Source organism: Ochotona princeps, chromosome 17, assembly GCF_030435755.1.
Source record: "Ochotona princeps isolate mOchPri1 chromosome 17, mOchPri1.hap1, whole genome shotgun sequence".
NCBI lineage: Eukaryota > Metazoa > Chordata > Mammalia > Lagomorpha > Ochotonidae > Ochotona > Ochotona princeps.
Genome location: NC_080848.1, coordinates 35,536,075 through 35,549,135, shown reverse-complemented (window position 1 = coordinate 35,549,135; position 13,061 = coordinate 35,536,075). Strand labels below are relative to the sequence as shown.

General features: G+C 53.7%; 1 protein-coding gene across 1 annotated transcript; it reads right to left on the bottom strand.

Annotated features, from left to right (window-relative positions):
• Positions 1-696: 696 nt before the first annotated feature.
• On the bottom strand, positions 697-8,968 carry TMEM97 (transmembrane protein 97). Its single transcript, XM_004593900.3, has 3 exons — positions 8,572-8,968; positions 1,375-1,519; positions 697-1,014 (listed from the first exon to the last, which is right to left on the bottom strand). Exons 1-3 carry the CDS (start codon positions 8,842-8,844, stop codon positions 770-772), a joined length of 663 nt encoding a protein of 220 aa, XP_004593957.2. The 5' UTR covers positions 8,845-8,968; the 3' UTR covers positions 697-769.
• Positions 8,969-13,061: the final 4,093 nt, after the last annotated feature.

Sequence of the window (13,061 nt, the reverse complement as noted above, 5' to 3'; positions counted from 1 at the left end):
ACCTTTTTAACTGGCATCACTGAACAAATACCCCAGAACAGACCAGGCAGGGGGCCGCAGCTACCTTTATTTGGACCAGAAACACGCGCGTCAGCAGTCCCAGCTGGCAGACAGGTGGGCTCAGCAGCTCAGTGGGCTAGGGCAGAGGGGTTTGCGGGCACCCGGGGTCCACTAGCCTCCAGGGCAAGCGAGCAGGATGCTTAGCAGTGCAGGCACGTCCTTGGCTGGGACTGGACCTGAGTCCAGGGAGCCATCTCAGGTGGTGGTCTGCTGATGGGGGAGGTGAGGACCAGCACCTCGGTGTGACCCGCTTCTGACTGAGCTGCACTGGCCGAGCCTGCAGGGGGACACAGTTAAATCAATTCTGGTGGATTTTCTTCCTTCCCCCTAGGGTTGGGAAAGCAAGAAAATATGAGAGCTTTTATTGAATTGCAAAGGCCTGATTTCAAAGTTGAAGATGCCAGAGACATCCCGTCTCCACTTGGCAGGTGGCGACAAGCTAAAGACCAAGCTCCGGGAGTACAGTGACGAGACCCTGCCATGGGCAGCCCGCGGGGGTTCTGAGGCACGTGAGGTGGTCTTGGCACTACTGGCCAGAATCCAGCCCACCCCTCTGCCCATCCTGGCACCCACCACCCCCTCAGTGTTGTGCACTGCCACTGCTTGGCATGGTTCAAAAGCAACTGCAGACACGGGTTCTGGGGAGTTTTGTATTGAGTCTAAAAGGCAGCTGCCCATGGCCATGTCCCCTGGGCCGGGAGGGGTTCCCTCATCTCTTCTTTCTCTTCTCCTCAGACTTGTAGTAGGGATTCCGCAACATGAAGAGGAGCAGGACGAGAGGGATGAGCAAGTAGGGCAGGTAGACAGAAATAAGGATGAGTTTTTCAGAGAAAGTCCCGGGTCCTTGTCCTTTGGGGAAGTCGTCAAACAGCAGTGTGGCGAGGATTGGGATCACGGTGGTCACGGTGTGAGCAGAGTAGATGATGGCCGGAGTGCGGACCCACTTGCAGCTTCCTGTGGAGGTGGGGAGCAGAGCGGCTCAGGGCCAGTCCGTGCTCGAGCCCAGCACGCAGTGTGACAGCTGCGACCCCTGCTCCTTCCCTGAGTTCTGAGAACCAGGGGTGTTTGTGGGAACACAGAAACCCCATAAACTGGCACAATACCATTCAAAATGGAAATAAAATCCAGCAATAAATCAGTGGTTGTGGGGAGGGCACAGCAGCTCTGTGAGAGCTGTAGATGATGACCAGGTGACAAGAAGCCAGGGCCACACTGCCTTTTTTAAAGGATCTGTCCTGTGGGCCTTCCCGCTCCAGGGACTGCCCACTGTCCTTGGAGACACTTTAAGCAAGAATGGGAACCATTTTCACTAACCTTTGAAGAAGGCATATGCTGCGAATGGAAAGAAGGGCAGCTGAAACACAAGCTCACAGAACACGAAGGACTTGAACCACTCGGGGGGATCCTGCAGCAGAGGGTCTTTGAACTCCCTGGCGTACCACTGCAGCAGGTTTCTGAGCTGAAAAAGAACGAGTGTGGTGAAGTGCAGCCACCGGCCTGGGCAGGTGCAGGGCTCCCAGGCTCCAGATGGCTTGTCCCCCGGCGTCACATGCAGCCCAAGAGGTCCATATCAAGTGTCGCCTCCTTACCTCTGCCCACCGCCAGAATCATCCCTTTCACAACAGCAAGTGGGCACAGCACCCCAAAGCTTTCTCCACATCCGGGAGGCAGGTGGTGAGAGAGCCAGCCTATCCCCCGGGGAGACAGTGGGGGCTACTTTAACTCCAATACCACAAAGAAGTCTGCTCGAACTCCCTCAGGGTTCACTTTTCTCAGGAACCGAGCAGCACATTAATAGAACACACTGCCCCAGAGCAAGAGCTTCTGGGCCCCTGCCAGGTTCGAGAATAAGTGGTCTCATGGCTGGCTAGGGCCCCAGCCTCCTAGCCATTGTGTGACACAGATACAGGTGCCGGTGGACACAGCTGTGGGAGCAGATGCACAGGCTGCCCAGAGGGAGCACTGTCCTGATAAACGGGCTGTCAAAGCCAAACAAGGCTTAGTATGAATAAAGGCAGCTGGGGGAGGGGGCAGCACTGCAGCCTAGAGGGTGAAGCTTATCAGTGACACTGACATCCCATAGGGGCACTGGCTCAAGTTCAACTGCTCCGTTTCTGATCCACCTCCCTGGGAAATCAGTGGAGGACAGACCAAGTGCTTGGGCCCTATACCCACGCGGGAGACTAACCTCAGGTTAAAAAAATAAAAATCGGGCCCAGTGGCGTGGCCTAGTGGCTAAAGTCCTCGCCTTGAAAGCCCTGGGGTCCCATATGGGCACCGGTTCTAATCCCGGCAGCTCCACTTCCCATCCAGCTCCCTGCTTGTGGCCTGGGAAAGCAGTTGAGGACAGTCCAATGCATTGGGACCCTGCACCCGCGTGGGAGACCTGGAAGAGGTTCCTGGTTCCCGGCTTCGGATAGGCGCGCATCGGCCCGTTGCGGCTCACTTGGGGAGTGAATCATCGGACGGAAGATCTTCCTCTCTGTCTCTCCTCCTCTGTGTATATCTGGCTGTAATAAAAAGAATAAATCTTTAAAAAAAAGAATAAATCTTTAAAAAAATAATAATAATAAAAATCATAATCTGAAAGGCAGTTACAGAGAGAGGGAGCCAGAGATCTTCCATGTGCTGGTTCATTCCCCAAATGGCCCCATGGCCAAAGTGATGCAGATCTAAAGCTGGGAGCTGGGAGCTTCTTTGGGTCTGCGTGTGGGTGCAGGGGCCCGAGGACTTGACCCATCTTCCACTGCTTTCCCAGGCCATAGCAGGGAGCTGGACTGGAAGTGGAGCAACCGGTCTCAACTCAGTACCCTTAAGGGATGCCAGCACTGTAGGCAGAGGCTTAACGCGCTAAGTCCTGGCTCTGGTCTGGCCCTGCCCTGGTCATTGTGGCCATCTGGGCTGTGAAGTAACTGCCTTAAAAAAGAAAAAAAACCTCCAAGGTAAGAATATCTCATAATGGAAAAATCCAAGGATACTGTTCCTGTTAATTTTCAACCAAAAGATAAGCCCTTTATATTATGAAATAGAGGCCCCATTCTGCAAGTAAATTGGAAGCAAACACCCAGAAACAAACATTCTTTTAGCAGAATGCCTCTGGCTGGGTTTGCTGACCATGTGATCTCTGATTTGCACTTGATTTGAAGTCTGAATTTCTGGCACTGCTCAGGATGGTGAGGTGGAAGGAAACACGGAAGGGTACGTCACTTTCCCCTCCAGGGCTGGACCTTATCTGTAAAATGAACACCTGGGGTTAAAAGTTTGATCCAGATGGCTCAGTGGCTAAATCCTCACCTTGCAAGTGCCAGGATCCCATAAGGGTGCCAGTTCACATCCTAGCTGCTCCACTTCCCATCTGGCTCCTGCTTGTGGCCTGGGAAAGCAGTGGAGGACGGCCCAAAGCCTTGGGACCCCGTACCTGTGGGGCTGGGGGCGGTCCAGAAGCTCCTGGTTTCAGATTGGCTTAGCTCCGGCTATTGCAGCCATTTGGGGATTGAACCAATGGACAGAACATCTTTGTTTCTTCTCTGTAAAATTTTGCCTTTTCAATAAAAATAAATTCTGCATCCCACATGGGTGCCAGCTGAAGACTCAGCTGTTGCAGTAATGATCAGCTCTTTGCTGATGGCCTGGGAGAGCAGTGGAAGGGTGCCCCAAGTGCTTGGGCCCCTGCACGCATGTGCGCGGCCCAGAGGAAGCTCCTGGCTCCAGGCTTCAGTGTGTTGGGGCCATTCGGGCATAAACCAGCAGATGGAAGGTCTGTGTCTACTCTTGCTTTCACAGAAACATCCAACTCCCTGCAACACCAACATCCAATATTTGAGCATCAGTTTAAGTCCCAGTGGCTTCAGTTCTGATCCAGCTCCTTGTTTGTGCACTTGAGAAACCAGCAGAAGATGGTTCAAGTGCCTGGGTCCCTGCCAGCCCACGGGAGACCTGGGTTAGAGCTCCAGGCTCCTGGCTTAAGCTGCTGGGAGGGAAATACCCGGGGAAGACTCCCTGCAGCGCCGACAGCCTTTGAGCCTCACTTTGTATGCCACTGGTACGCAGCCCTGCACACTGCAGCAGGCTGCGAAGCACTGTGCTGTTTGGGCGACGCAGGGTGAGATTAGCCACATTTAAGTAAATATCCTCATCAGCCCGCTCTCCTAATTAGGATTCAGCCACAGGAACCAGGCCTGGACCCAGGGTGGGTGGAGAAGGCCTGCACTGTCGCCGTGCCCACCTCCCCGTCTGTAAGCAGGGCTGACTACTGTTCCCACTGCACAAAGGGAGCTGGCATCCCTCAAATCCAGCCATGCACAGATGCCTTCATGTGACTGATGACACATCTGGAGATGTTCACTACCTATTAGCCTACACTGCCCAAGGAGATAATGAATGGCCTCCATTTCTACCTCACAGATGACACACTGCCATCCATGAGTGGCCATGCACACAGCTCCCGAGAAGCAGGGGCTGCTGCTCAATAACCTGCACTTCTCTAACGCACACTGATGGTCCAGCCTGACGCTCGCCTTTTTGCAGAAAACGTCACTTAACCACAAACCATCCTACAAAATGCTTCCCGCCCTCCTGTGCAAATTGAAGTCTCTGTAACCTAGGAAGGTTTTCCATCTGTTGATTTAGTTAATTTGTAATTTTCAGCACAACCACTAAATGCCCTCCCACAGGCATTTAAGTTCAAAGGGAAAATTCATTCATTCTTTTTTTTTTATTTTATTTTATTGGAAAGCTGGATATACAAAGAGGTGGAGAGACAGAGAGGAAGATCTTCCGTCCGATGGTTTACTCCCCAGGTGGCCGCAATGGCTGGAGCTGAGCCAATCCAAAGCCAGGAGCTAGGAGCTCTTCTGGGTCTCCCATGCTGATGCAGGGTCCCAAGGCTTTGGACTGTCCTCAACTGCTTTCCCAGGCCACAAACAGGGAGCTGGAAGGGAGCGGGGCCACTGGGATTAGAACTGGCACCCATATGGGATCCCGGCTCGTGCAAGGCGAGGACTTTAATCACTACGCTATCGTGCCGGGCCTGAAAATTTATTCTTTTAGGGAGGAAAAAGAATGGATGTTAAAATCTGGCGTGGTCTTCTGTGGCTAAGGTGGTGGTGTGGCAAGCTAAGTCTCCACCTAGTAGCACTGGCATCCCATGTGGATGCCAGCTTATGTCCTGGCTGTTCCATTTCGATCCAGCTTCCCTGCTTATGGCTTGGGGAGGCGGTGGAAGATGGCCCAAGTCCTTGGCACCCACACCTGCGTGGGAGACCTGAAGAAGCTCCTGGTTCCCTGATATGCTCAGCCATTTGGGGAGTTAACCAGTGAAGGAAGCTCTCTCGCTCTCCTCTTGTGTAAACTTGGCCTTTCCAATAAGAAGAAAATCTTAAAAATTAAACTGGCATTTTCCTAAGAGAATCTGACAGTTTTATCTTCTTCACAAAGAAACAACAAAATCAGCATTCCTAACCTAGAGCACATGCCTCCCCAGCCAGGATGCCTCTTGGCTATTTAATGCCAGTCGCCTTTTGGCCAGAGCCTGCCTGCATTGGGCCAAAGCTGAACTGCAAGTGCTGTGGCTTGCAGGTAAGACCACCACCTTTGGCATCAACATCCCTTATAGGTGCCAGTACCCACAAGGGACACCAGGAAGAAGCTCCTGGCTTCAGGTGAGCCCACCTGGGGAGTGAATCAGTGGATGGAAGAGCTTGTTGTCAACTTGCCTTTCAGATAAATGAGTAAATCTTAAAATTTTCATCAAGGAGACAAATGGGGTCACCATGTCACTGAGCACGTTTTACAGCATGATGGGAGTTAGGACGTGGAGCAGGCTCACCCAGAAGGGAGAAATCAGCAGCTGCCAAGTCTCTTCAGAAATCCAGGCAGGTTTCATGACAAGCAGTGGACATGTTCATGAACTTTCTGCACTGACTTCAAAAATTTTGCACCAAAATAAGGCTATCTTTTAATTCTATTTCCCATAAACAGATGGCAGAGTTACAGAGAGAACTCTCCTGCCTGTGGTTCACTCCCCACATGGCTGCGAAGGCTGGAACTGGACTGGTCTGAAGCCAGGAGTTCTTCCAGGTCTCCCACGTGGGTTGCAGAGATTCAACGACTTGGGCCATCTTCCACTGCCTTCTCAGGCCATTAGTAGGGAAGTGGAGCAGCCGGGACATGAAATGAACACCCACAGGCAGAGGCTTAACGTGCGGCATCACAGCCTTGATCCTCCTAAATCCCATCATCCCACCTGGTCCTGTGCAGTAGGCTGAACTGCTCTCCAAGATGTCCACATCATAATCTCCGGCACCTGTGACTGTTCCTACGTCAAAAAGGGACCCTACAGATCCGTGTAAAGATCTTGAAATGGGAATATTTCCCTGGGTTTTGTGGTGTGCCCTTCACGTTGCAAGTGTCCCTGGAGAAGCGGAGCACAGGGAGACTTAACCAAGTGGCAACATGATGACCGCACAGACTGCAGTGATGCGGCCCCCCAGCCAGGGGGCGCTGGCAACCTCCTGCAGAGCCACAGGCTCTCCTGGGGCCTGGGAAGGAACCAGCCCATCAAGAGCTGCTCAATCTTGGGAGCTCTCCAACTGTACACTAAATCCCGTGGGCTGCAGTTAAAAGTGCCACTTGGGACACCTGCGTCACTCCTAGGTGTCGACTGGTTCACCTCGCAGCTCCTCTGCTTCTGATTCAGCCCTCTAAAATCACACACACCCAGCACTGGCTCAAGTCCTTGGGTCCTTGCCACCCACACACCGGAGACCCAGCTGATGTCCTGGGTTCCTGGCTTGGGCCTGGCCCAGCTAGCCCTGACTGTTGAGGGCATGTGGGATGCGAATCAAGGGATGGAACACTTCTTTGTCTCTGTCTTACAAATAAAATGAAAATAAAACATTACAAACAAGCTTGGGGGACCTGGATAGCCTAGTGGTTAAATTTTTGTCTTGCTTGCCTGGGATCCCACATGGGCTTAGGCTCATGTCCTGGCTGCTCCACTTCCCATCCAGCTCTCTGCTTGTGGCCTGGGAGACCCAGAAGAAGCTCCTGGCTCTTGGTTTTAGATCAGCTCAGCTTTGGCCATTGCGGCCACTTGGGAAGTGAACTAGTAGAGAGATCTTTCTCCGTCTCTCCTTCTCTCTGTAGATCTGCCTTTGCAATAAAAATAAATCTTTAAGTAAATAGATGTATAAAGTTGGGATAAGTCCCTATGTGTGTGATTGTTTGTTATGGTAGCAACAGGAAACGAACAGAACCTGTGTCTGGGCATATAGCTTAACACAATTCTCTTATTAAAAAAAAATTATTGGAAAAACAATTTATGGAAAGAAGGAGGCAGAGAGAGGGGTCTTCCATCCGCTGGTTCACTCACTCCCCAAGTGGCCACAACATCTGGAGCTGAGCTGATTTGCAGCCAGGAGCCAGGAGCTTCTGACTCCCATGCAGGTGCAGGGTCCCAAGAACTTGAGCCATTATTTGCTGCTCTCCCAGGTGCATTAGCAGGGAGCAGGATGGGAAGTGGAGCAGCCAGGACATGAACCTAAGCCCATATGGGATGCTGGGGCTTGCAGGTGTTAGATTAGCTTAAGACACGGCGTTGTGCCTCCCCAATCCCCAGTTCTCCGGAGGTAAGGATCAGAGCCCTGCCTTGCCCTGACTCTCAGCCAGCCTTGGAAGAGCCAAGAAACCCAGACTACAGCCCAGCGCATTGGCCACACACTACCTATGCCTCCCCCAGGGAGAATACGAGCCAGGTCCTGCCGGTTACACTCGCTTCTAGAAGCTACTCAAGTGGAGATCTGCAGGAGTGGGCGTTGCACCGTGAAGCCTTGGTTCTTAACCTCTGGAGGAGGGTGATGGGCGCTCCAGTTGGCTCCTGGGACCCGCAAGGCACACACCACTGGGAAACAGCCCTGCTCTGAGGGGGAAAATTGTGGCAGGAAGAACAGGAGGCAAATCGCGAACTCCAGGCGGGCAGGTCCGTGCCGCCCTCGGTTCCACACACAGGCGGGAGGAGGGCAGAGGGCAGGAGTGCCAGGGATGAAGGGAAGGCCCGAAGTCTCCTCCGCATACACACCCTCACACACCCTGGGGTCAGGAGGCGAGGCGTCCCGCTTCCACGGGCCAAGTGCCAGCTGTGGGTCCTGCCTGCAGCCGCCCTCGACGGGGTCTAGTCCTCGGCGGGTTTCAGGGCGTGAGTTCAGACCCTCGGCCAGTCCCGGCCGCTGGCCGCAGACCCCGCCAACCGACCCGAGGAGAACCGCGGGGACCCCGCACGGACCCCGCACGGACCCAGGGCAGGACGGCACCTCCCGAGGGGAACGACGCGTCTGTGCCCCCGGCAGCCGGGAGCGCGAGGAAGATGGCGAGTGGGAGTTAGAGAACGCGGGGCCCCGGAGCACCGGCACAAACCGACGAAGCGCAAGGGGCGAAGGCCGACGCAAGTTTGGGAGGCGTCGCGGGGCGCCAGGGGGCCTCCCCAGCTTCGCCACCCATCCCGGCGCCGCTCACCTCCACCGCGAAGAGTTCGCGCGGCAGCACCATCTGCAGGTCCAGGCACAGGGTGATGGGGATGTGGGCGACGAAGTAGAGGCCCAGCAGGCACTCGAGGAAGCGTCTGACGGCCGGGGACCTCATGGTCGGGCGGTTGGGCGCGCTCGAGGCCACTCGGCGCTCCGCGGCGCACGCCGACACGGGCAGGAGGCCGCAGTCCGCGCGCCTCGTCGGGACGCGCCGCCTCAGCTGCCGCTCCGCCCCTCGGAGGGTCGCGCAGGCGCCTCCCATTGGCTGCCAGGGAGGCGGATGAGGCGCGCTGTGGGGCGGAACCCACCTCAGGACTTGTCCATTGGCTCGAGTGCGCCTGGAGTGGGCGCCCGGCGGCTGGTTGCCATTGGTCACCGCGAACGCCGCGTGACAGGGGCGGAGCCCTAAGCCGGCCACGTTGCTCGGAGCGCGGCCAGCCGCGGCCAGGGAGCCGGGACACCGAGGGTGGCCGGGGATGGCCGTGGGGAGCCGGGGGTGGCCGAGGTGGGCGAGGGTGGTCGTGGGGCGCTGGGGTTGGCGGGGGTGGCCGTGGGGCGCTGGGGTTGGCCGAGGGTGGCCGTGGGGCGCCGAGGGTGGCCGTGGGGCGCCGGGGAGCCGAGGGTGGACGCCAGGCCTCGACCCGGATCTTGCAGTCCGCTGGGTGCTGGCCAGACGGGCGCCTTGGTTCGCTGCGGGCAGGACAAGACAGGAACAGTGCGGGACTCGTGGCCCGGGCGCTCCGTGTGGGATAGTGGGAGAAAGCAGATGGGACCAACTGGACGGCCATAGCAGGAGCTAAGATAGTGAGGGAGGAGCCAGGATTCATTTATTCATTCAACAAATTAGGATCTTTATGGGTCTGGTCTGGGACAGGAGAAATGGGGCCGCCATTGGCCTGTTAGGACACTAAGCGAGTTCGCAGCGGGTCATGTCCATGAGCCTCCTCGGCGGCAGTTGGGAATGGCGGCGGTTACTCTGCACTTGGATGAACCCTCTGGAGATGAAGTTTTGAGAGGTGAGGGCCTGGAAGGAGGGGTCGAGGTGGAGGCGATGTCATAGGAAGGAGGGTCAGCCGTGTCAAGGGCCACAAGGAATGGTGAGAAGAGTCATGCCGTGGGGGCTGGCAGTGTAGTCCTCTGAGCATGAAGAGCAGTAGCTGGAGGGAGACGCACCATGGATGTGTTTATCTTATCTTTCAGATGGGAGAATTGCATCCAAGGAGTGAGGGATAGAATTAGGGACGATTTTGGCACTGTGAGTCTAGGGCAATGTGGATGGGTAGCTGTTCCCTGGAGGCCATGTGCTCCTGGGTGCTGTCTGCTCTGGAAAAAGCAGCTGGCCTCACCTAAAGTTTGGATTCAGAAGACAAAGGCGATTTTGAAGGGTTGAAATGGTGGGAGAGATGTGAGGCCAGAATGGTTGGTGACTGGGAGGGAGAAAGTATGTGTGTGTTGGGGTGTTAGGACAAGAGAGGCAGGGTCTGAATTCCTGGTGTCTGCCCAAGGGAGGGTGTGGCAGAAATGGTGTAGGGGAGAAAGCCTGGCAAGATAAGGGCAAGGGACAGAAAGTCCCAAAGCCACCTAGGATGGTGGTGACTGGCAATCAGGTGGAAAGAAGGCTGACTCTAAGGGGAGTGTTCAGGGTTGGGTGTTGTGGCACTGCAGGTTACACTGCCACTTGGGTTGCCCATATCTGATTTCAGAGTGCTAGGATGGACTCCCACCTGTGTCTCCTACCCATCGCTGCATTAATGTACATCCTTAGCTCAAGTTCTTGCATCTCTGCCACTCCGATGGGACATCCAGATGTTTTGGGATCCTGGTTTAGATCCAACCCAGCCTTAGCAGTTGTGTTTGGGAGAGTGAATCAGTGGATATGAATTTTCTCTCTGCTACTCCACTTTGCAGGAAAGCATTTTTGTAAAAGGGGGATGAACAGTGGGAAGGTGAGATGGGATATGATTTAAACCTCCAGAGGGGGGGAGGCGTAGACATGGCCTTGGGGGCAGGGAGACTGGTGCCTGGGGAACCTGAGCTGCGGGAGGGACTGGTTTGTGGACAAAGTAAAGCTTTAAAGGAAAGTTGCCAGGCCAGTTGTGGCACACAAGTTAAGTGTCCCCGTGACACCAGCATGCCTTGTAGGCACCAGTTCGTGTCCCACCTGCTCCACTTCCGATCCAGCTCCTTGCGGATGGCCTGACAGAAGCAGATGGCTCAAGTGCTTGAGCACCTAGCGCTCACACTGGAGACCCAGAAATAACACCTGGTTCTCGGCTCTGGCCTAGCTCAGCCTCCAATGGCCATTTGGGGAGCAAACCAGTGGATGGGAGAATTCTGCCTTTCAAACACACACATAAATGAATATTATTATTATTTTAAGGGGGGTTGCTCCTTTCTGGCTTCTAGTTGTGAATGAACCAGTGGATGCAAGATCTTGTCTTTCTGTAAATCTGCCTTTCCAATAAAAATAAACCAAAAGAAAAACATCTACGGATGACAAACTTAACTGGGTAAAATTTTTTTTGTACTTTTTAAAGATTTATTTATTTTTGGGGCCCGGCACGAAAGCATAGTTAAAGTCCTCGCCTTGCACATGTCAGGATCCTAAATGGTCGCCGGTTCTAATCCCAGCAGCTCCACTTCCCATCCAGCTCCCTGCTTGTGGCCTGGGAAAGCAGTCGAGGACGGCCCAAAGCCTTGGGACCCTGCACCCGTGTGGGAGACCCAGAAGAGCTTCTGGCTCCTGGCTTTGGATTGGCTCAGCTTCAGCTGTTGTGGTCACTTGGGGAGTAAACCATTGGATGGAAGATCTTCCCCTCTGTCTTCCTCCTCTGTATATCTGCCTTTCCAATAAAAAATAAATCTTTGAAAAAAAAAGATTTATTTATTTTTCATTGGAAAGGCAGATCTTGGAGAAGGAGAGACAGAAAGATTTTCCAAGGCCTGGTGTGATGGCCCAGTGACTGAATTCTTGCTTTGAGTGTGCCAAGATCCCATATGGGCATGGTTTCCCATCCAGCTGAGTGCACAGTTTCTGCTCCTCTGTAGAACATTCACTTGAACACCCCAGAGAGCTTGGGGAGTTGGGGGAAGCACACACTTCCTGAGGAAATTTCCCAGAGGCCCTAGTATCAAAGCTGATCTGCCCACTGAAGTCTCCAGACCCGCCAGGGACTAGGCAGAAGCCTGGGCAGCAAAAACAGTTTAGAGCTGTATTCAGGGCAGGGTCTGTCAACCAAGCCCTCCCCTAAACCTAGGATGGTTTAAGGGCAAAGTAGTACCCTTTGAAGTACATGGATGATTGGTTCCACTTGCTGCAGAGAAGGTGTGTGGTTCCTTAGCTGGCTTAAGTGAAGTTGCCTGCCTTATTGCTTCACAAAAGTCATTTCCAGGCCTGGTGCCATGGCTCAGTTGACTAATCCTCCCCTTACAAGTGCCAGCATCCCATTTGGCACCAGTTCCCATCCAGTTCTGTGTGGCTGGGGAAGGCAGTGGAAGATGGTCTAAGGCCTTGGGATCCTGGACCTGCATAGGAGACCCAGAGGGGGCTCCTACCTCCTAATCAGCTCAGCTCCAGCCATAGCAGCCATTTGGGGAGTGAACCAGCAGATGGAAGATCATTCTTTTTTTGTTTTTAAAGATTGCATATTTATCTTTTCAAATGTTTTAATTGTAAAGACAGATTTATAGAAAAGAATGTTAAAAGTTTTGTTTGATTTTAAAGCCATAAACTAGCTTTCTGGAAAAAAAAAGATTTATAGACATCTTCCATCTGCTGGTTCACTCCCCAAATGGCCTCAACAGCTGGAGCTGAGCTGATCTGAAACCAGGAGTCAGGAGCTTCTTCGAGGTCTCCCATGTGGGTGCAGGGTGGTTCCAAGGCTTTGGACTGTTCTCAACTGCTTTCCCAGCCCACAAGCAGGGAGCTGAATGGGAAGTGGAGCAGCTGGGACAAGAACCAATGCCCATATGGGATCCTTGGAGGTTGCAAGGTGAGGACTTAGCCCTAGGCTATTGCTCTGGGCCCCAAAGGTAGAATTTTTTTTTCTTTTTTTAAAGACTTATTATTTTTATTAGGCAGATTTACAGAGTGCAGGAGAGACAGAAGATCTTCCATTCACTGATTTACTCCTTAAGCGGCCACAATGACTGGAGCTGAGCTGATCTGAAGCCAGGAGCCAAGAGTTTCTTCTGGGGTCTTCCACTTGGGTGTGGGATTCCTAGGCTTTGAGCCATGTTCCACTGCTTTCCCAAGCCACAGGCAGGGAGCAGGATGGACAGTGGAGCAGCTGGGACACAAAGCAGCGCCCCCATATGGGATCCTGCAGCATGCAGTGAGGTTTTTTTTTTTTTTTTAATTTATTTTTATTACAGCCAGATATACAGAGGAGGAGAGACAGAGAGGAAGATCTTCCGTCCGATGATTCACTCCCCAAGTGAGCCGCAACGGGCCGATGCGCGCCGATCCGAAGCCGGGAA